This window comes from Meleagris gallopavo, chromosome 11 (assembly GCF_905368555.1).
Source record: "Meleagris gallopavo chromosome 11, MGAL_WU_HG_1.1, whole genome shotgun sequence".
In the NCBI taxonomy this organism is placed as follows: domain Eukaryota; kingdom Metazoa; phylum Chordata; class Aves; order Galliformes; family Phasianidae; genus Meleagris; species Meleagris gallopavo.
Window position 1 is genome coordinate 19,917,427 of NC_139414.1, and position 27,873 is coordinate 19,945,299.

Below are 27,873 nucleotides of genomic sequence, written 5' to 3' on the forward strand. Positions count from 1 at the left end.
CGGGCCCAATGAGGCCGCGCCCGGAGCGGGACTTCCTTCGGGGATCCCGCGGCGGGGAGCCGCGGTCGAGCGGAGGTGACACGTAAGTGCGGGGCCGGGGAAGTTTCCTTTGTTCCTCTCAGGTGGCGTTGGGGCCGGGCCGCCCGAGGCGAGAGGGGAGCCGCCCCGCAGCCGCAGCGCCGGGGGCCGTCGCCCTCCTCCCGCCGTCTCATCCCGCCGTCCCCTCCCGCCGCCCGGGCGGCGCAGCATGCGGGCCGGCTCCGCCTGGAGGCGCGGGGCCCGCGGGCTGCACGAGGCCGCCCGGGGCGTCGCGGCGGTGCCCCGGGGCTGAGGCGCCCGGCCGGCCGCACCCCGCCTCCTCCCCACCCCCCCCGGCTCGGACCCGGGGTCGCCGATGTCTCCGCCTCGTCGCCGCCGCCCTCCGCCTCCCGCCGCTGAGCCGTGAGGGGCGGGGGCGCCGGGACCCCGCGGGGGACATGGGCAACGGGATGTGCTCCCGAAAGCAGAAGCGGATTTTCCAAACCCTCGTGCTGCTGACCGTGGTGTTCGGCTTCATCTACGGGGCGATGCTGTACTACGAGCTGCAGAGCCAGCTGCGGAAGGCTGAGGCCACGGCGCTCAAGTACCAGCAGCACCAGGAGTCCCTGTCGGCCCAGCTACAAGGTACTGCTGCCCGCCTACGGCCACGCATCCCCCTTCTCCGTCTGAGCCTGGCTTCCCGCTGCCCCACCGCTCGCAAAGTTTTGCTCCCGAGGAGCTTCTCTCCCTCCTCTCCCTGCCAGCTGTGGGGCTGCTCTGCTGTGGTGAGACGTGCCAGCTCCAGCGGGGTCAGACAGCGCTGATACAGAATCGTAGGGGTTGGTGGAGACTCTGGGGATCGTGAGTCCAATCCCCTGCTAAAGCAGGTTCCTTGCAGTAGGTCGTATAGGAAGGCATCCAGGCATCCCTCACTCCCACGCATTGTGTAGAGTGCCTGCCTGCAAATCCCAAAGGCACGCACAACACGCTGAAGTTGGTATGAGTGAAAAAGGCAGCTATGCTCAGCAGCACAGAGCACCCCACTTCTGGGACTTCCATGCCTCTGTGCTGTCCCAGCTGTACTTGTTCTATTCATAGGATCATATCGTAGAATGGCCTGGGTTGAAAAGGACCACAGTGATCATGGAGTTTCAACCCCCCTGCTGTGTGCAGGTGTGTTCTATGGTGCTTACCGACTGTTTGGCTGCAGAAGCACAAAGCTGTAGTTTCAGGAGGACAGGTAACATGGAAATAGCTGCAACAGAGGGAGGAATGTTTAATCCCTGGAAAAAAAAAAAGAAAGTTTGAGTGTAAATTTCAAATAAACAATATGGGTAATATATGGGTATATTGAGTTTCTTGGCTTAAAGCTGTCGCATAAATAGAAGCTCTTATGCAGCTTGGTTTAAGGATGCATCAGATGTGGGCTCTGTGTACTTGATGAAAAGCTGCTGATCTCTGACATGCAGGAATCAGATGCAAAGAAGCAAATAGATATGCGAAGCATCAGCACTCTTGGGGGTGCAGGACCTCAGCACCTGTTTAACTGTGAAGTGCAAGGTTATCAGACCAACACATACAAAGACCAGAGCCAGGTTTCAGAAAGCTTTAGGATTTTTTTTCCCCTCAAAACTGTGTAAAACAGATGAATGAACTACTCTAACAACTGTAACGCTACGTAACTTCAGGGTGATCTTCAACCAGACTTGTCTGTGTGGGAGCAGACATAAGAGCATGCCTAGAAGCGTGTAGGTTTTATACAGAGATAGCAGAATTAAGAGTCTAATAGAATAATCCTATAATGATTTGTAACTTGAATGTATTTAGCTGTGACCTGAGGGCTCCATTACTTTGTTTTTCAATTCCAAGCAGAAACGCTCTAACAGAAAATAATTAAAACTTTTCATTTTAGTTGCCAGCGAGGTGTGCATGTTTGGCTGGGAGGTGGGTATGTGGCAGAGGGCTAGAAGGCTACTTTTGCTATTCTGTATATTTGCCAACAGTATTTGAAGGGGAAACAGGAACATCTTGTTCTCAGGTTAAAATTCAACAAGTTAGCTTCCTCTGTTGCTCTGGCAGTGCCAAAGAGGAGCATGCAACAAACTAAGCAAACAGAGATGGGCTTTTGGATCAGATAGGTTGAATGCAGATTGTTAATTCATATGTTCCCCTTTTGAAATGTACCGTCAGCTATCCCAACAAGTTCATGGAGGAATCCCTGTAGATTTTGTATGATGCTCTCTGGAATGGACTTCTGGGTCGTCAGCAGTGTTTTTGCTGGAGGAGTTTGTTAGTGGTGGGAACACGGAGGCCTTGGGGGCTCTGCCCAGTTGACTTGGAGGTTCACAAACACCATGCGAACTATTGATACATAAGACCCAGAGCTATTTCTGAACGCTTCCCACTTTGTTAAACTCTTTCGTGTGGAGCTACACGAGGGAATTAGTTCTAAACAGGGATGTGTAAGCAACATGACGTGCTAACAGAAAACCTTGTGTTTGCAGGTGCAGCATCTGACTGTGCTTTGAACTTGTAAATAGTCCGGATTTTAAGTCAACAATGTTTCTGTCACTAAACAAAAACAGCCCTATGAAGACCAAAGCTACATCTCTTTGCTGTCCTTTGCGACACAAGAGAGATTTTTTTTGAATTATTCTTTTACAAAAATTGCATTATTATTAAAGCAGCACAGCTTATCTCTTCCATGTGACATAATCGGTTTCTCTAAGATAATGTTGGGTCTTGAAGAGTGCACCAAAATCTTTTAAATGGGGAGTAGCTGGAAGGGCTGGTTCACTTACATTGCATTGCCAGGAGGGAGAGAGTGGGTGTATTCACAGTGGCTGATTCCTCAGTGCTTTCTGCTCTTTTCTGGGTGATTGAATAAGACTTTAAAGCTTGTTACCAGCAGAAGAGAGAATTGAACCCTGGACTTGTACTTCCTGAGCAAACATTTCATCAGTAGGCTTTTGTTTACTTAAAAAAGGAAAAAAGGCAACTTTTCGAGGATCCTGAGCTGCACTGTGCTGGGCTGGCGGTGCTCCTGGAAGGGCTGCTGGGCTGAGGTGTTGGGATGGCAGTGAAATACCGTCTGTCCTCTGCATTTGGTTGGGTTTAACTGGGACTAATCGGGCCTGTAGAAGAGCTGCTCTCCTGGCTGCACAAAGAGAAACACTGTTGGGGTTTCTGGGTGAAGTTTGTGCTGGTCTCTGAAAGCTTAAAGGAGCATAGGTTACTCCTAAGTTTGTTTATCTGGTCAGATTTCAACACCAGAGTTTTAGACTTGAATGCTTTTGGTCTGCCCAAAATATGAAGAATTCTCAGATGCAGTTGAAGTGTAGACTCCCTTCGCTTCCTGCTGTGCCTTCTACAATTTTCTCTTCACATTTTTTCAGGGCTTTTATCTAAGCTTGGTGTTAGGAAGCTTCTTTTTGGTATTTGCCAATTCTTCATGCCTGACAGAGCAGCGTTTTCTGATTTCGCTTGAAAAGCCAGCCTTGGATTTTTATGCTTTTTATGGCATTGCTTTATAAATGCAGCACGTGAAGCAGGCTGAGTCTTCTGTACAACCAAGGAAGAAAAAAGCAGGACCTAAATGTACAGAACGTACAGATAGCTGAAAAGTGATGCTGGAAAAGGTGTCAAAATCGTTTAGCGTCTGCACTGAAGAGCACTGCATATGGCTGTTGCTGTAGGGTGTTCTGCTCTTTCAGGTGTTTACAGCTTTTGGGACTCAGCTAAGAAGCATTTGTGCTCGTGAAATAAGGTCAGGTTGTGATGGGAACAATGCCTGATGTGGGCAGCATGGGAAGGTTAGCTGGTTAGAGGCTGGATCTTAGGCATGTCCTTCAGACAGCTCACGTTGGAGCAGGTTTTCTAGTCAAGAGCAAGGCTTCCAGGTCACATAGAATCATCATAGAGTCATAGAATGGCCTGGGTTGAAAAGGACCACAATGACCATCTCGTTTCAAGCCCCTGCTATGTGCAGGGTCACCAACCACCAGGCCAGGCTGCCCAGAGCCACATCCAGCCTGGCCTCGAATGCCTCCAGGGATGGGGCATCCACAACCTCCTTGGGCAACCTGTTCCAGTGCCTCACCGCCCTCTGGGTGAAAAACTTCCTCCTAATATCTAACCTAAATCTCCCCTGTCTCAGTTTGAGACCATTCCCCCTTGTCCTATCACTGTCCGCCCTCACAAACAGCCGTTCCCCCTCCTGTTTATCTGCTCCCTTCAAGTACTGGAAGGCCACACTGAGGTCTCCCTACAGCCTTCTCTTCTCCAAGCTAAACAATCCAAGTTCCCTCAACCTTTCCTCACAGGAGAGCTGCTCCAGCCCTCTGATCATCTCAGTGCCCTCCTCTGGACCCGCTCCAAGAGCTCCACGTCCTTCCTGTGCTGGGGGCTCCAGGCCTGGACGCAGTGCTGCAGATGGGGTCTCACAAGAGCCGAGTAGAGGGGGACCATCACCTCCCTCTCCCTGCTGGTCACCCCTTTTTTAATGCAGCCCAGAACACAGTTGGCCTTCTGGGCTGCAAGCACACACTGCTGGCTCATGTCCAGCTTCTCGTCCACCAAGACCTCATGGAAGGAAATGTCAAACTTTGGCATTTTTACCTCCTAACAAAGTTCTGATTGGCAGGAGAAAGTAGGGCTACTTCACGCTGGGAATTAACCAGAGGCTCCATTTTGAGATGAAACAAAATCTCTTGGCTGCTAAGGAAACCCAAAGCCATTGTTATCTGTAAGGTGTTCTGCTGAGATGATGATCTTCTTGGTAAGCTGATTATTTTAAATCTCATTCTCTGAGCATTAATGTGTTTGAAACGTGAAGACAATCTTATTTAATATTTCTTAAAATGATAAAAACAAAACTTGATACTGTTTGCCTCCTGCAAAGATGCCATCAAACTAAGTCTTAAGCTGCTGACTGTATAGGAACAGACTTCATTGCTGAAACAGATACGTGTTGACAGCTGTAGACAAACCTGATCGTATCTTGGACTGCTTCGAGATGAATGCATCTACAAACGGGTTTTTAGCTCTCACAACTTCTGTCTTCCCATCCTCTGGGCATTAGGTAATTCCTTGTGTACTGTTTTAATCTGTTTAATCTGTCTTAATCTCTAATCCTAATGACAGCCTACATCTAGTGTCTTTTACTACCTTCATTTTCCTGATCTTTCTGTTAGAGCCTTAATGTATCTGCTGCCTTCAGGCGATCTCTGCAGTCTGGGACTGTACTGTAATCTTGGGCAGCAACCCAGCAGGGGTTCTGAGCTCAAGAGGTCAGAGTTGGCCAGTTGCAGACAACGTGTGGCTTTCCACAAAACTATCTGATCCAGTACTACAAAGCTCCAGCTGAAAAGCCAGTAGAGTTCCTCGGTGCTTCTTGGGCCTTTCAGCCTAAACTGAGGCCCCTCTGGGAGGTGACCTGCTGGAACTTCATCAGATCCACAGCAGCAAGATGCACATACATGTGCAGAATGCATCAGCAGCATAGTTCAGGTGATGGCTTGCTGTGCTAAACACACAACGTGGGAGGAGTGGAAGAAGGTGGAAAAGACTTTGCAATTGTATTGACAATTTTTTTTATAGTTAATGTCTGAGGTTACATACTCCCAGAGAGGTTCAGTTACAATTGTAAGATTATGTCTGAAATATAACGTGCCAGACACATTGTCTCATCGGGCTGGTTGTTTTTGCTGAGCAGGATACAGGATACTCAGCCAATGTATCTAGGTGGGGCGACTGCATGACAGTTTCCATCCACTCTGAGGTTTGAGTATTCATTGTAGCATCTCTTATATAGCTGTGAAGATATCTCCAGCAATTTGTGACTAGTATAGTTCAATAATTTTGCAGTAGGATCCTTGCGCAGAAATAGCAATTAAATCTGTTCTGCTAAATGTCAGTCCTGTTCTGAGGCTTAATTGCAATGAAAGCTTAAATAATTGAAACTACTGGGGGAAAAAAAAGAATAGACAGAATGATTAAGGTAGAATCTTTTCACCTTTTGTTGGGTGACTCGTGTTGGTGGGTTTCTTGTTTGCTTTAATACTGAGTTAAAGGCATGACTTTCATGTCATGTTGGAGGCTGAGGTCAGTGCTAGGGGAATGCAGTCTGAGTGCTTTTTGTTTGAACAAGTCTTCTGTGCTGGATGCAATTCTGTTCTTTTTTTGGCCGTCTAGAATAAACCAGAGTTCCTAAGAAGAAACTGCAACTATATTATCTCCTCTTCCACAGTTTTTCTTGTTTCCTCCAAGAGGTCCAAAGTTGGCCTTGTTTCCCTATGGTGACTCAGGTCCCCATGTTCAGCAGTCGTTTCCAGGGGTAATCACAGATAAGTGCAGCCTGCTTGTGCTCCTGAGGGCATCTGTTCCTATCCATCCCACCACACTGAATAATGATGTTGTCAGTGTTTCAGTTAATCCGTCATACTTGGATGCATATTTTAAGGTTTTATAGTGATCTTCTGTTTAACAAACAAATAAATCTCGAACCACTGTCTCAAACAACTCATTTCTGTATGCAGTTCTTCAGAGCATACACCTGAAGCTGGCTCCTTGCCCCCGCATTATACCACTCATGAACGAACCGGAGGAAGTGGTTGAGCAGTTTTGTAAGGTGATAATTACAGCTGTTGTGTCACTTTCTGCCACATTCCGTTATGATAAACCAGCAGATGTAGGTGTCAGTTGGGATAGACCGTTGGGCTGTGTGGGTAATCGACAGCATTTCTCTTCAGTGCCAGTTTTTGCTAATCTCTGGATGTATATATGTGAAAAAATGTACATGGAAAATATACATACATAGGATTTTAACACCACTAGAATCACTGGACTTCTTCATAAAGTTGAAAGGAGTCCAAAATGATTTTTGAGAGCAAGAACAGGCTGTTGTTTCCTGGAGCTGAAAGATGGATGAGCAGAGCCAGACAGTCAGAGGTGACGTGAAGGAGGAAGCTGTTGTCTCTGGAGCTCTTCTGTGTGGTTGTGTGTTTTCTACAGAGTGATCTCCTGTGTTATGACAGAAATGGCAGAATAATGGAAGGAAGAAAATAAAAAGGAAACAAAGAAATGGAGTTATCCTACAAGGGCAGCTGCTAACCATCCCGTGTAATTTAAAGGATAACTTGAGCACCATTCAGGCAACTCACCAGCAGAGGAATTGAACAGTCATGACAGTCGTGTAATTGTGTCTGGCAGAAGGATATCTTACAAATGCAGTCATAAAAATTAAAAAAGTAAGTCTAAATTCACTAAATAGATTTTTGTGTGAACTACTTGAAACAAGAGAACTAACAAAACCACTTCAGCATAGACATAGGAAATGCCATATGGGAGGTGAGATCTTAATGTGACTGCTTGTGTCACAGCCATGTGTGGCATGAAAGGCTGGAAGAAATCTTTGGAGTGTACAGGAAATCTCCTCCGGGATGGAAAATATGATCTTTTTCCAAATAAAAGTCATGTCTGGAGCCTAGCAGCTAGAGATTAAACGTTCAATCATGTTTAATAATCCTTCTCAAACTGGAATAGCTGCTGCTAAAAATAAATGTTCGCTGCTCCAACATGATAAATACCTTCCCTCATCCCACCTCTTCGCTCCATTTTTTGCTTGGGATTTGTTTTTAAACCTTTTTGTTTCCTCGAGGTGGTCTTACATCTAAGAGAGTACACGAGGCAGGCTGAAATAGGATTCTGTTAATTTAGATGTTTACTTCAGTTTGGAAATTAATTTGCACATCATCCTGATAGTTGAACGGAGGCCAAAACTATTTCTGAGAAATGGAAGCGTGTCTTTCTGGGATGAACTCTTATTAGTGTGCCAAATTCCCCAGCACTGCCCCATTTCACAACTGCATGCAAGCAAAACCTTTAAGATGTGCAGCACTCGTGCACGTTGTGCTTTGGGTTTTCCTCCTTTCTGTTTGAGGATGCAAAGCTGAAGGTTTGATAAGCATGTGAAAGTTTCATGTCCTTATCTAAAGCCTGCACACATTCCAGAGCGTTTTTGGACTTTGATCAGTACTGGTTCTGATATCTTTTCTAATCTGTTTCCACACTCAACAGTACAGAGGTTGGTAAAAGCCCCTGATGTAGGGCAGTGTCCACAGGGAGCATCGGTGATGGTTCTCGTCTGGCAACACAGCAGGGACTGAGTTGGATTTTGCAGAGCTGGAAGCAGGAGGTCCCACTGTTAAATACAGAGTGCTTTCTCAGAATCATTAATGCCACGCACAACACAAATGACTGGAGAATTAGGTCAAGGCAGTGGTTATTTTTAAGTACAATTACCAACACGTGGTTTAGTTGCCAAGAGAAATTCTGGTCCTTTGTGGGAACTGGTTGTAATTTGACAAAACTGTTATCTGATTGTTCTTTACGTGTGAAAGCTGCAAAGTGTAGGAGTTTGTTTTAAAGGGAACATAAATGTGATGCTGCACGCAGTGGCTTGCAGTGAACAAAATGAGAGCAGTCCATCCCTGCCTGTGTACAAAACTTTTCGGTAATTAAGCCAGAAGAATGCTTGTTCTTCACGCACGATCAGCTCCACATTATCTTGGCTTCTATTTCAGTTCTTTGTTTATAAATTAAAAACAGAAAACACACAGGGCATAAAAAATGAAATAGGTTCGATATTTCGTTTGGTATACTGTAGCTGTCTGCTTTCGGTATAAAACACAACTTTTCTGGTTTGTATGTGGGAAGCCTACTGTGGCTCTACTTCAGCACTTGCAGTAGGGGCAGGGCAGTGGCAGGGAGCTCATCCAGTAGCTCCCCATGCTGTAAGAGGATGTTTCTGGTCAGATGGTCGCTGGCGGCGTGGGAGATGTTGCTGTCTGAAGCCAGATTCACTGCCTTCATGGCATGCAGAACTCAGGGCTCCAAGAGTCTTGCTGTATTAATCATGTGTCCTCCCAGCATGAAACATTAGCGTCAGATGAGTCAAAAAATCTCTTCTGAGATCAAAATTTTAATTATTATCATTGGACTAGAAAATCTGTACGGATTGAGGGGGCTCTCTCTCGTCTAATTGAAATGGGTTTTCTCTGAACAGAAAAGTTATTTGCATGGGTTCACATTTTAAATAGTTCTCCTTACAGTGATGAGAATTGGAGATGTAACAATATTTTTATAATGAATGTCAGTGTTGTGCAGACCTTCATAGCATTACTAGGAAGGTGCCAGTGTGATAGGGCACGCTCTGCTGGTTCTGTTCAACTCCACCACAGTCTGAGACAAAATACCATTGGATGTTGCCAAGACTACTGAAACCTGCTGGTTTTAAACTAAGGATGGCATTAAGCTCAGAGAAAGACTGCAGAATTACAGAAGAGATGATAACGTGGCGATTAATAAGACTGGAATGGTGTTTGTTTAAATCCCAGTGTATTCTCAGTTTCTCAGTGTGTAAGGTGATGGGAGTTGGGTGCTTTAGATGCTCTCAGGTCATGCTTCTGACAGACCAAATACCAAAGTAACATAGCTGAAAAACTGCTGATAATGGCAAACTGGAAATACTTTTTTATGTATCCTATAGCAGCTTATTTTCCTTAATAGTTTGACTGCAAAGCAGGGGGGACCAACCATGAATATTAAATAACCTTGTCTTCATCAGAGCACTCCACTCCTGTGTTGCAATTAATGTTCAGCAGCAGTTGTGGTGATGTAAGCTTCTGAGAACATCGTGAGCTTCCTCCCCTTATGAAGAAAAGAAGGTGGTAGAGAAGTCTTAAACCTTAATTCAAGAACTGTTAAATATTTCCTGATTAAACATAGAAGATGTCTTAATTAGCTGTGATTTCACTGGTTCTGTTGCCGGGCTTTGCTCTCTGAGGTTAGATCACCTTGCTGTGGATGAGAGAAAAGCGTTGCTGAATGTGTTTAAACCAGCAAATTAAGTAGGAGGTGATGGAGGAGAGGAACTTTCCCTCAGCCCTTTCCTCACTTGCTTTTTGGCCCCCTAAGGGCTATTTTAGGACACGGTGACCTTTGTTCCAGTGTTTCAAAGGCTTCAGCACAGAAGTGACAGAGGGATGTGCCACCCAGAGGGACGTTAATGGCACTGTTCTGCAGTGCCGTGTGAAGGCAGGGCAGCCAGAGCTTAGCAGAGCCAAAATTGGATGTGAAAGGTATAAAGTAATGTGGTCCCTAAAAGCTGAGATGTGGCATTCCTTTTCTCCTTTCTTCCTGCCCTTATCATTATGGCTTTATTGTGCAGGGCTTCTCCCCACGCTTGTTAAAACACCGGGAGGAGCTGAAGGAGATTGGCTTGCAGACAAAGCAGCACAGTGAGAAATGTTACCTCCAGATCCATTTGTGGTTTGGTCTAATTGCCAAGAAGCCTATTTCCACTCCTGATTGCGTGGGAGGGGAAACCATGATGGATTTTCATTTCTCTCCTGAGTTGCTATGCTACAACCACTGCTTCTTTTGCAATGCAGTTCAGCAATTCATGATCTTCAGTGCTCAGATAAAACCATTACTGTCATGGTGCCATTTTTTTCTTCTTTTCTGGAAACTTACTTGCTGGTCACTTTGTGAATATTCATTAAATGCTTGTTTTGTTGCAGAGGATGTTGATACATTCGTTCATCTTGACTGATGCCCTTGGCTTTGGATGATGAATAGCAAAGCAGAGATAGAAGCTGGATTGCTAATCAATCCTTGTCACCTAAGCCAAAATGTAAACACTTTGAGATAAGCCAGGAGACAAAGAGCCTGCAGAATGCATCTTGCTGGAATTAAAAATGCTTTTTAAGGTGCAAGAGGAGTTTTCTGTGGCTGCCAAGATAAAAATCCCTATTTGAGGCTTCCTGTTGAAGGCTTATGCTCACCAATGGTCTACTCAGCAAATGAGTTTCCTAGTTGTGAAGGAAAAATCACAGGTTCCATTAATTTGTATAACTCCTTTGACAAATGCAAATTAGATATATGTTTTTGTTAAGTAAACCAATCAGATAAATTCATAAACGGAAACTCTCTTTTGGAATGTTGTAAGCAATGGTCTTTGAGGGTCACAGATTGCTGGGGACAGTGACAAGGAAATGCTGCAAGCTCCATGTGTGCACTCCTTGGTAGGGGTCTGCTTGTGTCAGCTCTCAGGGGATGGCACCGTTGGTCTGTTGGTGCTGAGCTGTGACCCAGAGTGGCTGCCATGTGCTGCAAACCTACTGTTATCCAGGCTCTACAATTAAAAAGAAAAAGAAGCTTTCAGAAGAACGTAGGGATTGATCTTGGGTTTTCCACGTCTTAGGCTAAACAGCAAATGTAGTGTGCTGCTGCACCTTTCACAGCCATTCTGCTTTGTGCATCCGTCTCGCGTCCCTCCCATGGCAATCTGTGTGCTGCAGGATCTCCTCTGGCATGCTGGGAGTAGGGCTGTCGTGGTTATGTCCTTATCTCTTTAGAAACAAGGCAGAAGAGAAGAAAGAGTGAGAAAATGTGTATGTATATATCCTAGGAGGAAAAGTGATTGGGTAGGTTTCCTGTAGAGCAACTGTAGCTGACTCCCCATAAACAAATAAATTATAGTTACTGCATTCTATGGTTATGCAATGGAAATGATCCAAATTCAGGTTCAATATCAGATGCAGAGACATAAGCTCAAGTGATGTGAGCAGTCCTTAACCCTGTGACCTCATTCTACTTGTATTTTCTGGGCGCATTCTGTGCTGATGCTTTGGAATATTCTGGGAGGGGTTGGATTTCTTTTCTTTGCATCCATAACTTGTGAACTGAACTGTATACAAATTTTCTCTTCTTAGTTGTATATGAGCACAGATCAAGATTAGAAAAATCACTGCAAAAGGAAAGGCTTGAACATAAGAAAGCAAAAGAAGGTAAAACATTATTTTTCCTTTTATTTCTGTGATAACTTGGGTATTTAGAAAAAAGTACCTTCAGATGCGTTTTGTTCAATCTTGAATTACTATTTAATAAACCAGTTGGACCAGATCAGCAGATTGTGTTTTTAGTACTCGTTACAGATCACCACAGCATGGCAAACTGTGTAAGTCTCTGTTATTCTTAAAACTGATGACTCAGCCAATGAATTAAATAACTGCTGTAGCAAAGGTTAAGAGCATTTCCAAAAATGACGTAGTTTGATGGGGTTCCTGATGGCTGCCTGGTGCCATCTGCTGGACAGCTGCCTCATGATATGCAAAGGTAATTTGTCATTGTTAAATCCCAAATTGAAGCAAAAGGACCTTTTTTTTTTTTTTCCTATACTTCAGCTTAGTCTTGACTTTCTCACTTTTTAAACTACTCATCTTTATTGTAATAGAAAAATCACAGAATCACACATGATGTCCTCTTCCTTTTGAATGATACTACTGAGAGAGGCTGTGTTCAGCCTTGAACTTCTTGCCCCTATACCTCATACAAATACTTTAAATATGTTTTTATTCATTTATTTATTTATTATGATTTATTTTTTTTTTTTGGAACGAAAATACTTTTTCAGCACTTGAGCATTTTGTTAAGCTCCTCTCTTTCTGAAGATCTTCTGGAAATTGTAACTGCGTTGTATCCTGCTCTTAGGAAAGTTTTTCTGTGCAAAAGTTATTTAAGTACAGATTCCAAAGTTTTTGGCTTTGTTCTGAATATTTTTCCTTTTATGTTGTAGATTTTCTTGTTTATAAACTAGAAGCACAGGAAACCCTAAATAAAGGAAGGGTAAGTCATCGGTCCTAGTGCCAGCTTTTGAGATTTCAGTAATATTTGATGCTATGTGGGCTGCAAGAAAAAGGCAGTGCTCTGCAATTACAGCTGTTCAAAGAAAGAGGTCTTACAAGTGTTCATTGAAGGAGCTCTCACCGCATTTCTCCTCTGCCATTCTTAATTATGTGAGTTGCAATAAGAGATATAACCAATAAGCTGCAATAATACCTTTCCAGAAAACTACTTTAGAAAATATCCTCCTGTTTATATTATAGTCATTCAAACACTGTCATTAGTTCTAAAGGGACAGGGGAATAAGAAGGCGTTAGAAATCTTTTCATTGCTCAGTCCACAGGGAAAAGAACAGTGACAGCATTCTAACAAATGGTCTTTGAACAGGAAACCACATATAAATACTACTAATAAAATAAAAAACCCAAACAATAAAGTGTTTTAGATATCAAATGCCAGAAGGAAAGCTGTTACTGGCAGGACCCAGAGACCTGCAGAGCTACTATTTTGTGGAGGCTTCAGGCTGAAAGTGGGGAGAACTTTGTGAGCTGAGTAAAATACATTAAAATGCATAGTTGCTGCAGTAAGTATATATATACATGCTTGTATGTATATACACACTTGTTATGTTTCAAAGCAAGTGAAGAGCTTCATTTGTTTCTTGATGATGTTATGTCCTTTGGTTTGTGACTCCTAGATAACTGCATGTATTGAGGCTAGGAGAATGACAGTATTGTTCAGATTAATACTAATGTGTGCTTGTTTGTTTTACAGCAAGATTCAAATAGCCGATACAGTGCACTGAGTGTCCAGCACCAGATGTTGAAGGTGGGTAACTGAGCTATCCAGTCTCACAGGACACTGGTATTCTGCAGCTTGAAGGGTGTATGGCCTCAGTCATCTCATTCCAGAATGTCAGTACACTCATGGTGCTTTCCTTGTACAGCAGTGCTGCTGAAAGCTGATTTACTGGGGTTTTTAGTAATCAGCCTTTCCACTGGCTAATGTAATCTTTTCAAATGCAGTTACCTATGGAGCAGTGACTTATCAGACTTTACATAGTTTGGCATCTAAGGAATTTCTCAGACACATTCAGCAGCTCCCTGTGGGACAGTGCAACTGCTGGGTGAGGTGACGTAGCCCTAGAAAAGGAGGCTGCTCATCACAGAGATCATTTTGAGTTTGAGAGGATCCGCTGCTTTGAGTAATAAACTTCCTGTTATGAATGCTTCGTGTTCATTTAGACTTATTCAGTAAACTGCCAAAGTCAATATTAGCCAGATATGCTAATACAGAGCTGTTCAAGTGTCCAACTTGGTATTTGCAGAGTCAACATGAAGAACTAAAGAAACAGCACGCCAACCTTGAGGAAGATCACCGAAAACAAGGAGAAGAGTTCAGCAGAACATTCAGTGATCACAAGCAGAGATACTTAGAACTGCAGCAGGAAAAAGAGCAGGAGATCTCTAAGCTGAAGGGTATGTGTTGGCTGCCCAGATTTAAGTGTGTCTGTCGTGTTTTGTGTGATGTGAGATAGACAGGCACAATGTCTGTTCTCACTAATTAGGAGGTGTAAGCTGTGTCAGACCTATTAGTTACATTTTCTTTATGATTTTCTGTGGCCTCTTTCAGAAATCTCTTCTTTATAAAAGGAAGTTAATGATTTTTGTCACTTCTATCAGAGATCTAATTGTGCCTCTTTATGAAGTGCCTTCACATACCTCATTTTTCACAGATCTGCTTTTCTCTGTATTTCTCAGCTTCTCTGAAACATTGCACCTGCATACTTACAAGATGAGGTGTTCATTTTTATCACTTAGTGCCCAGTTTCCTATTAAAAAGATCTCTTGCAGTTTGCAGAACTCTCCAATCCTCATTATACAATTGCATAAAACAGAAGGGTGAGGGGCTCCCCATCATGGCCACTCTCTCCCATGTGTCACTAACAAATGAGTTCGTTTTGGAGCTGTCTGCAGTTTTGTCTGCACAGTATTTCACAGGCAAAGGCTGTGTGTGTTAGTTCTGCCTTGGCTCTGCACCAATGAAGTCACACAGCAAGCTCTGGGGCTGAGCTGGATTGCAGCCTGACAGCTTGGACTGTGGGCAGAGCTTGCTTGTGTCTGCTTGCAATATTCCACATCAACATAATGTAACAAGTTGGAAGAGAAGCCCCTCTCCCTGGTCCCAGAACGTAAAGCTTCTTAAATATGCTGGCCATCTGGGCACCTCTTCCAGAATAATAGCTTAGTCCTTTGGAATAAAACTCTCACTCACCAGATGCAATGTGGGGGAAGATGGAAGAGGGGAGGGTGCCTTCCTCTCTGCATTTTAAAGATTCAGATTACCATAATGAATTTTGCCATCTGCAGTCCCTAGAATGAATGACAGTGCACAGTTCCAGTTGCAGGCTGGGTGCACTGTAATAAAATTTAACCAAACATTATGGTTTTTGTTGTGTTTTTTTTTTTTTTTTTGCTTGAAAATGTAAGATTCTTTATAGCATAGGTGAGAGATGTAAGGAAAGCAAATCCTACCATTTTGCTAGTCCAGGTTTAACATTGGAATTGTGTAGATTCTAGGTAGTTCCCGTTGTGGTGCTTTAGTGTTATAATACTGAACTGGGTTTAACCTCTGTTGTTTCTTTTAAATAGAATCCCTGTACAATTTACGGGAGGAGAACAGACAATTGAGAAAAGCTCACCAAGATGTTCATACCCAGTTACAAGATGTAAAGGTAGGTTTTCTTTTGAAGGAGAGCTGCCAGAACAATTAGCAAATAGAACAAAAATCCCAAGATTTAACAGCAATAAATGGGCAATGACAAAGACTTGTAGCTTCTCTAATGTGGCAAAAGGGAGAGGAATATGGCTGAACTGGATTTCTTGTCTTTTGCCACCTGCACTTAAGGAACACGATCATTTTAAATAAATAAATATATGTATATATTTAAGAAGAGACTAAACTGGAAGAGAAGTATTTAGTATAGAAATTTGAGTTGGAAATTTGACTTTGTCAGTAATGGATTGTGCATTTGCCAAAAACAGTGTTGCATTTTGAAATGCATCAAATGATGTCCGTAGTTCAGAACCCCCTAGGCTTCCTGACTTAGAATAAACTTTGTGAAACATGTCATGCTCTTTTTTTTTTTTTTTTTTTTTGTGTGTGTGTGTGTAGCAACAGCATAAGAACTTACTCTCCCAGCACAACCAGCTTGTAGTGACATTGGAAGACCACAAGAGTGCACTAGCTGCTGCACAGGTCAGAAAGGAAAGCAGCTTCTATTAGCTCTAACCTTCCTTACAGCTAGTTTCTCCTAGTTCAGCTGACTGTAACCTTATGCATGTAGCCTTTCGCATGGGGAATTTGCAATTAGCAGAGTGCTGCATACTGCAGAGAAATGCATGAGTTTAAGGGTTGCTTTAAAGAAGCTGCAACAACTTATAGGGCTCTCAGGAGATACAAAGCTGTATTTGTAGGTCCCAGAGTGCATGTGTTATTGGTGAGAATCTCTGCGTTTATGGGAGCTGTAGAATTCCTTTCTTTCTGTCTTCTCTGATAGAACTTTTATTAGTTTAACATCTCTCTCTGACTTTCACATGCATCACTTTCAAAGACCTGGATGCTGATGTCTAATCAAGTTTCTTTTCATGTACGAGTAAGGCTATATACATCAGTGCAAGAGAGATGGGGCATATATATGGAGATATACAAGCTCCATTTGAAATTCAAATGTTTCCTTTTTTTAAAAAAAATCAGCAGCGTTGTCTTAGATGTTGGTTTCAAATGAACTGCCTGTGTAGCCTGAACTTTGCTAGGCTATGGCAAATTCAGTCAGCTGTACAACCTGTGTAGGTCACAGAGCTGGAAGCTGGGAGTAATGTTGGAGAAAGGAAGACTCTGGTGAAAGATGAGAGGGAAGGTAATGAGGCAGTGGGAAGTTACTTTTACTGCTGACTGAACTTTCTTCATCTGAGTGCTTTTCAAGGTCCACAAAATCATGAGTTGGATTAAAAGGATTTGGGGTTTTTTGGGGTTCTCTTTGTTTTGTGCATTGCTTGCAGATATTCAAAAGATAGGGAGAGACCAGGAAAATCTCTCATAGACTGTATAAAGATTCTTAATTTCCAGCATTAAGCATGCTGGAAGCTGATTGTAAGCTCTGTTCCCACTCTCCTTGTTAGTTACTTGGTATGTATTTGTAATAACTGAAACTCACCTAGGGCAGATCAGAGCCTGAGTTAAGGTCTACCGAAGCTAAAGGGAGGCTCCATTTATTTCTCCTGGTTTTGGATTTAGTTTTGTGTCACACAAAGCCTTTCTATCTGTAAGGAGAATGTGACGTTTATCATTTGGAGAACCTCATTCAAGTGGAGGATCTCCTGTAGCCTTTCAGAACAGAAGGTATTCAGCACACTCACATAGTTTCTCCTGCAAATCAGCTACAGAAAGCGCACAAGGGATTATTGCTTAGAAATACAGCTCTGTAAATTACCCTGCTATTTCTAGGTGTACTCTAGACATTAAGCATCAGTAGTCAATGCAGCACTAATGTATTTGCGACCTGAATCTTCAAGGCATTGCAATCTCTGTCCTTTTCCATAGCTCAAACAGCCAGACAGACTCTTTATACATTTTTATAAATCCTGTCTTTCTGCCAGCCTTAATACCTTTTAGGCTGTGGCCTTGAATCACAATGTTCAGCTTAGAATGATTTGTATGGTGAGATGGAGTACTTGAAGTCTGATTTAGACATGCACAGTTTAAATATCCCAGTGTGTTGGTCTCTCTGCATGAACAGGGGGAAAAATAAAAATCCAAGACCTGTGCATCTGTCTTTTGTTGAGTAAATACTATGTTTTCCTCTAAAATTTCATATTAGACTGTCCAACAGTTAATCAGGAAAGAGAAGTATCCCTCTGGAATGATGAAAGTAATTACTCTGCGTTCTGCTTTGCTTTTAGACCCGTCTGTTTTAAGGCTGCCTTAGTCTGTTGAGGATGCTTCGAGGTGCGCCTCGCTTCGGAGCTGTAACGCAATGCATCATGTCAATCTGTAGCACTGTGGATATTGTTTTGTATGAGTATTATGCATTGTTCATCGATGCATCGTGCCTGTCTGCTGTACTATTGATTGCTATGATACCACTGAACACACTGAATGACATGCACAGTAGCCAGATTATAAGCTGAGTTTTTAAATGACTTACGAAATGCACTTCAGATTTCAGAATAGCAAATGCTTCCACCATCTCCATGGAGCAACAGAGATGCCCTGCTGTGAGGCACTGCCTCTCTTATAAGCAGTTGGTCAGCTTTTATAAATCTTGCATTTCTCAATAAATTTTACTTTGTGACAAGCTTTCTTCTATGCCTATTGTATAGGCAGCGACCAGTCTTGCTTCTCATTCTGGATTTCAAGGCTTGAGGAAAATATTCTGATCTTGTACAGAGTTAAGCTGCGAATCAGAATACGTCCTACTGTTACATTTTAGAAAGACTTAAGAAATTTACATTTGGTCTTTTTTTCCTTTTTCCTTACTCTTTGCCAAGGGTGTTCTGTGACTTTTGTTGCCTCAGTTCTGTATCTTGTCTGTTGTCTTTTGTAACACCTGTCTGAATGTTGAGGATTTGGCATTTTCATGATGTGTATACGTACTAAAAGAATTGTGCTGCTTTTTACCAGTAAAGAAGCTGGGGTGCTCTGTTTCTCTCGCTTTAGTCTGCCAAGAAAACTGCATCGTCTCCTTTTGACAATTCTGCTTGGCATGAAAAAAACAAATCTTCATCTTTGTCCTATGGGGATTTTTCCAACATTCTTCGCATGCACGTGCACTTTGGCTGAAAAGATTATGATGAATCAATGCTGTTAGGTGCATGGAAGCGACCATTCTTAAAAGGTCTCACCCCTGCTACGCCCTGGTAGTTGCTGTGATGTGAATATTGAGTCTTTCTAGCATACGTCTTGCCAGCAAGCTGACTCTGGTGTCACTGTTTTATTAAGAAGTTGATTTGGACGTGGTATAATTAATGTGTTGACTTCAGTCCCAGGTAGAGGAATACAAACAGCTGAAGGACACACTGAACAAAATACCAAGTTTCCGCCAATCTGAGAAGTTGGAACCAAACGAACAAGCGGAGGTGCGGCTGCCATCTCCCCACAGTGACCTCCCAAAGCACAACGAAGCTGTGGCTGGAGAGCATAAAGAGGTATAAAACACTGACTTGCTACACAAGCTGTAGGAAATGGTTTCCATTTAGTAGAAATACTAGCTACATGCTTAACTTCCATTAGAAACATGCATATAGGGCTACTTGATGATGCTGTTGTATTGTGTAACAACTTGTTTTGGTATGCAGAGCCAAGAATCAGGTATTGATACCTTCTGGCAGGAAAGGTAGCATGTGCTAAGGCAGCCAGTTGGCTCTCCTGACTACAGTTTCAGTACTGCAGGTGGAAATAAAGGTATCTGTATCTGGTGCTTAGCTCTCCTGAAAATATTAAATCTGTAATATCTTGCACTTGTATAATGTTACGTGTTTTTCAGAGTGAGAAGCCAAAAGAGAGAGAAGAAATAAATAGCCAGGAGAGAGATGACAGAGCTGAGTCTCTACATCTACAAAGAAGGGCTAACGAGGGCCAGCATGCCAAAGAACTAAATATTCAGGAGCAACAAGAAGCTGGAGAGGATGATGAGCAACATGTTGATCAGGCTGAAGAAGAACGCAAAAAGGAACTTGAAGAGGAAGAAATGGAGCAGGCAGGTCAGCCTCAGCACTTAGAAGAGGAACAGGACCAAGTGCCAGAAGAGCATGAGTGGAAGAAACAGGAGCAGAAAGAAGAAGAAACCAACATATTGGGTGAACATCTTCCATCAGAGGTATGCAGCGCTTTTCTTACCTACTGGTTAATTAATTCACTCTTTAAATGGAGGCATTGCTCATCATCACTGGCCCTTGTACTTCGCTTGCCTGTTCCCAGGTAAAATTGGTGTAGCATTTATAGAAAATTTGGGATTCAAAGCACTTACACGCATAGGATCAGCACACGCTCACTGCTGTGCTTGCCAAGTGCAGCTTAATTAACATTAATTCTGCTGATAAAGAGCAACAGGTGGAAGAAAAGAGCAATCATTTTGAATCCTACGTTCTATTTTAAATTTGAAGCCTGTGGTAGGTAATGGAAAGTAGATCATGCTTATGAGCATGAATTGTAGAATAGCCTGAGCTGGAAGGGAATCGTGATCAGCACTTTGATGAGGAGGTGTCCTGCCATACTAATTTGATGAATCTCAGCAAATTGCAGCCTTTTCGGATATAACTTCCCTCTATAAGCACATTTCCATCCTAGTGTTCACTACCATTTAATAGGGAATTTAAACTGCAAAGTGAACAAGACTAAAATAGGGGAAATCAGTGTGGAGCAGTGGCAAGTCTTGCTCTGTGCAGCTCTAAATAAAACCACTGAGTGCTGGATTTATGCTCTAGATCAGATCTCTAAAGGAATATACATTTTACTGATTTCTTTCATATTTATGAGTAGGAAAAGCGTGGCTTCCTGCAGTTTCTTCTCTTCTTTGCCATGTTCTCCACAAACATCCCCAAAACTCTCAAAGTCTGTTCAAAAAATTGATTTAAATTTAAACAAAGACAACAGATAATGAAATAACTTTGTAATAATTTTCTCCGTTGCCTACAGAATCTACATAATTTTCCCACTTCCTTTTGATGTCAGAAGTTTCTTCATGCTTCCTTCTGATCACTGAATATAGGATTTTAACCTATGACTAAAACATTTCTTTGGCAGGTAACACCGACAAAAGCTGTCACAAAAAGATATAAACCAGCCTACGAACAGCAACTGGAGCAGCAACAGCTTGCAGCCCAAAGAGCAGAGGAAGCCAATCAGCTCAGGGAACACCAGGAATCGCTGCACCAGCAAAGACTGCAAACGCAGCTGTTAAGGCAGCAACAGCTTCAAGAAAAAGAGCTTCAGCTACAGAGGGAGGCAGAGCAAGGAGAAAAATTCTATAAGAACCGACTGAGGTTAAATTGTTTTATGTGTGTTTGTAATGGACTGTGCATTGCATGGTCTGTGCTCTGGGTATTATGGCATCCACCACACCACCACTGAAAAGAGGCAAATTTAGTGTTACAAGTCTGGACTGTCCAGAAATTAAATCAAGTTAGCCTCATCTCTTCCTTTGTATGGATAAATCTGATTGCTGTTTTTAAGAGTGGAAGCTGGTTGGTTTTTTGTTTTGTTTTGTTTTTTCCCCTTTTAACATGGAAGCCTCTGAAATCTGTAGATATGAGAGTACACAGAAGTTAGCACAGGGAGTGCTCATTCTATAAAGAGCATTGTCTTTCAGGAAAGGTGATGCTAAAAAGTAACAGCTAATATAAAGCTAGACTGGAAAACGTTCTGGCAGGAGTTAAGAGAGGCAGAGATGCGGTATGGTTGTTTGTTTCTTGAAGCTAAAATGCTTTCTGAAGCCGAACTAATGAATTTGCATTTACTTTTCTCAGTCAGCAGGCTCGTTATGATAACATGGACCATGATATTGTTCAAGGGGAAGAAGAGCAAGGTATTCAGGAAGAAGAAGGAGGTAAGGTTCCCTCTGAACTGCCTTTCGTGCAAGGCTTTGATACTATTTCACATTCAGCTCAGATTCAGATGAAATATAAACAAGAAAAAATAAGCAGTTTAAAACCCCAAGCTCAAGTAACAGTGTTGGAACTGATTGAAATACAGGTTTACTAAAGATCATATCCATATTTCTGAAAGGAAAGGTGTCCTTTTGCTTAAGCTCCTTAGACTGGCATTTAAGTCTCTGTTACATTTATGGCTTTGCCTATGATTTTCTTTGATGTCTTCAAATTTAATGATCTTTTAGTATTAGTTTCCTTCTACAAGTAGAACAGCTCTGTTGGCATTACCTGCTTGGTAAGCTCTTTAGGAAGAAACTGCCTACTGCTAAAAGCACGTATGGAAGGTACTATGTGACACTCTTTCTTAAAAGGGCTACCTAGAAACTGCAGTAATACAATAATATCAAAAATTTGCCAGGTTATGAACATGACAACCAGCACCGGGACGAAGGTGAAGATGAGGATCAAAACAATGCAAATGAACAGCAGGAACCAGAGCATCAAGGAGAAAATCAGCAGGCTGATGAACCAGTGAGTATGAATTAAGATGCTATGGATTGCAATTGCTACTGAAATGAAAACCCAGAAGTCTCATCTAGCATAATTACACATTACAGAAATAAGGTGAAGCAGAGTTCTGCTGGGAAGACGAGTCTGACAGTTTGAAACTACATCCGAGATCTATTTAAGGTTGCTGTTTCTAATTTGGGAAGAAATGAAAGAGAGCTTTCTTGTTGGAAGCCAGTTGCTTTTGTAAATTCTTCTGATCTGTGCTTTAGGTAGAATAAAGGATTTGGTGACATTTTTATTAGATAAGAGGATGAGAGCCAACTTAATAACCACTGAAACCAGCTGGAGCCTTTCCATAGGAATCAGTGGTCACTAGATCAAAATCTTGTCAGTACCACAAAGCGTGAGTTCTTGAAAGGAGAACATAACTTCAGCACTGAAAGCACTCACAGTATGGATTGCAGGAGAATCTAGATGCAGGAGAATCAGTATCATGTCTTCCCCAAGTTCAATTTTTTTTATACAGTGTTATGGAAAATAAAACTTGTCATCTTTCCTTCCCACCCCATGAGCAAATTTAGTGGTATAGTAAATATTTTTAAAGGACCTTCATATCATTGGCTATAAAGATACTGGAAAGACTTCTACAATGTAAAGCAGAAAGAATATGCTCATTTTTGAATGGCAAAGTATGAAGACTAAGTATGTTGTGTTTTTTTTTTTTACTTTCTCATTCGTACAAACACAGATAAGGTCAATATTGTAAAACAGACTGGTATCAAAAGATCTCATCTCTTTTAAGCTGTGTACATTAAATTTTTAGTTTTTTTTTTTTTTGTCAGTTTTCAGACATTCAGTAAACAGAGTCACGCAGCCTATGTGGCTCTAACATATCTTGTGCTAAGGTAGCTTTCAAGTAAAATGGAATTTGACTGCAAGATTAAATGAATATGCATTTAACATTCATATCTGAAAAATACAGAAGGCAGCCATGGAAGATGTGAACCCTGCTGATGACCCTAACAATCAGGGAGAAGATGAATTTGAGGAGGCTGAACAAGAGAGAGAGGAAAATTTACCAGATGAAAATGAGAAGCACAAGCAGAACAGTGAGAAACAAGGGCATCCTGGAGTGGAAGAACACCTGGTGGTCAGTAAAGGGAAAGAAAGCACCTGTGGGTCCTCTGTAAGAGCAGCATTGCTTGATGAGAGAACACAACTCCAAATGTAAAGATCTATTTTCAACCATACATAGGTGAAAGTATGAAATTACTCCTGGTGATACACCAGTATGTTTTTCATGACTAGCTTTGCCCAGCAGGTTCTGTAATCTTATTCTTGGGGGTCTCTGTAATGACCTTCACACAAAGCACAGCTGGAGCCCCCGTTCATACAGTCTCTGTGTTTTTGTTTTGTTTTTCTTGCTGTGCTGCCTCCATGCCATCAGCACTCAATCAACTGTAAGCACTGGCATCCCTTTACCTCTGTGGCCATTCCACAGAATGCTGCACCTTTCAATTGTGTTCTAACTGTAAGCTCCTCTAGGCACAGATAATCTGTATTTTTATGGCATTGGTCTTTATTGGTGTGACCATTTCATTCTGATTAGCATGGAAAGTATTGCTTAATTTTGTGAAGTGATTTTTATCATAATCATTCTGCTGCCTATCTTTTAATTTAGGGCAAATCTAAATCTTATAGCCAGGCTATCATTAATGCTAATGAATGCTCTGTAACTTCTTATCCTATTATTTTTTTCCAATGCCTTTACGTAAAGTTTTTACTTTTAGAACAAGAATCTTTAACCCTTTGTCTTCGAAAATTAGTGGCTACGTACACAAAAACTGAATTTTCACATGATCTTTCTGCAGATGGCAGGAAATCCTGACCAGCAGGAAGATAATGTGGATGAGCAGTATCAGGAAGAGGGCGAGGAAGAGGTAAGAAAACAGATGTAAAGCATATGTGGATCAGATAGCATAGCAAATGTTCATTAACTTTCAAGGCTGGTATCTTTTATAACTGCAAAATGAACCCAAAGCACGTTGCCAACGGTAGTTTCTGACTTTATGAAACCTTGCTAGTGTTTGCCATTACTCTGCTGTGCACTGGTGGACACAGACACGGGTAGTGTCATTCCTGCTTATGTGCTGTGATTTGTTAGCCTTCTGTATAACACAGTGTTAATCGTGAAATAATTGAAAAGATTAGGCCATTGGCAATGCAAGGATAAAATCCTGCAAATCTGAAGCCCTTTGAAGGTCACTGCAAACCTCATTAACTTTGCACCTCTAATCACACATTGCTGTTCTGGGCAAACTGCTTTCTTGCTCAATTATTTACTGTTTAAGACCGACTTTGATTTATCTGTGCTCCTCCTAAGCATTGCAAGTTAGCCCCTACTGCTCTGCTTGTGGAGTCAAATAGGTAGAAATCTGTTAGCACATTGCTTTGAACTGGAGAAATAAAAGGAGGGAAAGGGAACTTTTCCTTCATATGTTGAATGGCATGGCCATTAACATGCACTACCCTGTATTGTGCTCTGCAGTTCTTCAGTACTTACCTAATCAATTGCTATTTTCTACTTCATACATAATGATTTACAAAACGGCTATTCATTATTCACTAATGGGGATTAGCTGGTATGCACTTAGAATTCAACAGTTCAAAAAGCAGTACTTAAATCAAACCAGTCATTAGGATCTGGGAATAGCTGGCATTTGGCAATTACTTTGGCTACAGGAAATCATTTGATGCACATTTCATAAAGGACTAGAACCAGCGTGCCTACTGGAAGCATTAATTGTAAGCAGCAACTGAATGGGTAATCAAGAATGAGGTAAGATGCTATAACTAGGAATAGTTTCTGTATTAGGTTGACTAAAATATTATACTCTGCTGTTGTTCAAATCTTTTTAAAATATCCCTCAGTGATTCAGGTTTGATAGCTCCTCATCTGCTAGCAGCAATAGCTAACCCCAAACAAAACGTTCACAAGCAGCTTTCATCTCCTGCTTAGAGAAACTGCTGAGCACACTGTCCTGCTACAATGAAGGCTGACAGAGAAAGGGAGAGAAAAGCTAAATAATTTGGCTGTTGCTGCTGCTGTTCAGGAGAATGTGAAAGGGAGCCCTGCTGGAAGTAGCACTCATGTTCTTGATGTTTATGAGGGGTAGGAGGCAGCAGCGAGTAGCAAATGCTTTCCAGCTAAGTGAAGTGGCTGTTTTCCACTGGGGGAGCTGAAAGGCCTTAGGGAAGCATCATACCCAACTTGTAGGTCACCATTTGAGGAATATGTGCACAAAAGCTTACAGTTCTTCAACAGAAAATCAAGTTTACTTCTTTGTAATTTGCACCTACATACAAAAGGACATGGAAGTGAGGGAAAGTGCTGACAGAAAAGAAAGGACAGGGTTGAAAGAGACTGTTCTTCCACTACCAATCCCTGCTTACTCTTGTGAAGTTTTCCAAGAGCGGTTATGAGCAGTTTCATGATTTGTGCTTTCTTTCCTTTAACCTCTCCATGCCCTTACTTCTTTTTAAAAATCTTTATTCTGTGAAGATGAGCACACTGATGCCACAGGCTACTTAAAAAAAAAAAAAAAAAAAAGGTAAAATGTACTGAACAGCTCTGTGCTCTTCAGATTCAGGAAGATTTGACTGAGGAGAAGAAACGAGAACTGGAACGCAATGCTGAAGAGCCATATGGTGAAAATGATGAAAATGTAAGTGCTGCGTAAACCCATAAACTCAGTGGGTGACATGACAGGATTAAACACTTAACACAGCTGCGATTGTGTCACAGTGACATTGCATAATCACGGTTGTAACTTTCCTCAGATTATAGACCTTGAATTTTTACACTTTATCTGAACTTACTTTTGCTCATCCTTCCACTCCCACATCCACAGTTGGTGCTCGGACACCTTTGGAAAGCTTTTCCTATGCCTGAAAAACAGCAACAACAAACTCTAGCTGCTTCATTTTTTCTTTTCCTTAATCTCCTCTCATTGCCCCAGAATGAGGGAACTGCCACTTTCATGGAATCTGATTATTTTTCTTTTAATAAATCAGGGAGATGAAAAGAATAACGGGGAAACAGATCAAGAGCAAGAAATGCAAGACGAGAACAACCATCAGAAGGAAGTTCATGAAGAAAATTACGAGGAGGAAGAAGAGGAGGAAGAGGAACGTGGAGCTGCTGCAGCAAAAACACGGAGACGAGGGGAGATGTAGTCCTCACTTTTTGGTAGCACACACATTCCTGATTTTAAGAAAAACTTTGTTGGGATGTTTAAGTCCCAAAATAAGTTTGTGTTTTACTTTTTTACTTTTCTATTAGATGCTCTCATATGTTTATATGAATACAGTATTTTGATACTCTAGATTAGGATTTCTTTTCTATTAAAGATGTACATAAGCAGACATCATGCAGGTTTCATTTTTCATCCTTCAGGGCATGTTTTAAGAGGCCAATCTGTAATACACTTCCACTTTATCCAAGCCTGACAAACACTTGGTCTAATTTCAGATACGCTTAACATCTGAAGAAATACATCTAGTGCCTAAGCCCAGTCAGCAGTCAATCCAGCTCTGTCTCCCTTGACACCACTCACATGACTAATGGCTGGCCAGCTATCTGTGAGGCACAACCTGCAGTGTTCCTGAAGGCCCACAGGTAGTTTCATTCATTATAATCTCATGAGATTCTTCAAATCCTTGAAGATGAGCACATGCCCAGCTATTTATGGGACCAAGCCTCTTACAGATGCAGGACAGTTATAAAATATGCAAGTTTTACAAGCCTTCAAAATACAGCCAGGTTAACAGCTGCTCATTTTGGCAGCTGTTTATATACAGCTAAATTATGCATTTATTTTAATAAATATTACCTTATTACCTAGGTACTTCAATTACATGCACTACATAGCAGCTAATGTAAATGGTGCTATGCTGAGATGCGAGCTAGGAACCTATTTAGACTTGATGATCCTTCATGACAAATCAAAACACTACAGCTGTCACATGAATTAAGATTTACAGAAGGAGCAATTTTGTCATCCTAGCTAATATATTAAAAATGTGACCTAGTAGCTGTAATTAGATCACCTTCATGACATGCTTTCTGGAGACTGGAGAGAGGGTTAAGGCATTTAAAATGAGTTGGTGTGATTTGATGCCAGATGCTGAACTAATTTATTTTTAAGTCTAAGCTGGAAAGATTTCTGTGTCCTCTAGTGTGAAAAATCAAATGAGAGACAAATAGCACAGAAGTTTTTTGAACAGCAAGCATCTCTAGCACTACATGCCTGGATGCAATGGAAAAGGGGTGGGGAATGATGCAAAAATTGTGCCTTGGTGTAAGCTACTATGAACATAATCACAGTGCATGAATATATACAATATTTGTATTGGTACAGACCATGGTTATTTAATATATGTTGTAAGGAGAGTGGGAATCTGGATTTCCTAGGCCATGCCCCATTGCTGGAAATGAGGCACGCAGTAGCTCCCCTTAGGAAGTGTGTGTTAATATATAAAAGGAGAAGGTTTGGGATTTTTCCCTTTTTAAATAACGATGCATAGCAATGGTTTTAGTTTAACTTTTGATATGAATGTAATTTAATTCATTTTTCTACTAACTAACTCAATTACATTATGTTTTATAGTTGGTTTCCATTCTCGGTAATTTTCCTGAATGTCTCAGACACAGTGCTTATGTTTCATAGGAATATTTTTGTCAGCAAGTACTTTGGGTTTTTAGTTACCATAAATCAGAATTACCTTATGTATAAAAAAAAGTTTACATGATACTGTAAAATGTATAATATGTACATAATCCTCAGAATACAATTATTTTGGTAAATTGGCCTGTATTTTTAATGTCACTGTTGCAGTATTTAATTATTTGAGGCATAATAAAACTTGACTGCAGTCAATAAGCTGGAATATAGTCACTGATTTTTCACAAGTATGAAGTGATGTGTTCATACTTCAACATCTCTTAACCTTT

At 41.7% G+C, this 27,873-nt stretch overlaps 1 protein-coding gene across 3 annotated transcripts; it reads left to right on the plus strand.

Moving 5' to 3' along the window:
* On the plus strand, positions 1-27,802 carry GOLIM4 (golgi integral membrane protein 4). Of its 3 annotated transcripts, none has more exons than XM_085232705.1 (16): positions 1-663; positions 11,793-11,867; positions 12,656-12,705; positions 13,477-13,530; positions 14,030-14,180; positions 15,354-15,436; positions 15,877-15,960; positions 18,744-18,908; positions 19,247-19,579; positions 20,506-20,744; positions 21,228-21,307; positions 21,769-21,881; positions 22,843-23,046; positions 23,732-23,800; positions 25,505-25,585; positions 25,935-27,802. In XM_085232705.1, exons 1-16 carry the CDS (start codon positions 477-479, stop codon positions 26,094-26,096), a joined length of 2,130 nt encoding a protein of 709 aa, XP_085088831.1. In that variant the 5' UTR covers positions 1-476; the 3' UTR covers positions 26,097-27,802. The 3 variants fall into 3 exon arrangements, with proteins under 3 accessions (XP_085088831.1, XP_085088832.1, XP_010715260.1); XM_010716958.4 differs by having other exon boundaries at positions 2-663; positions 22,843-23,010; XM_085232706.1 differs by lacking the exon at positions 15,877-15,960.
* Positions 27,803-27,873: the final 71 nt, after the last annotated feature.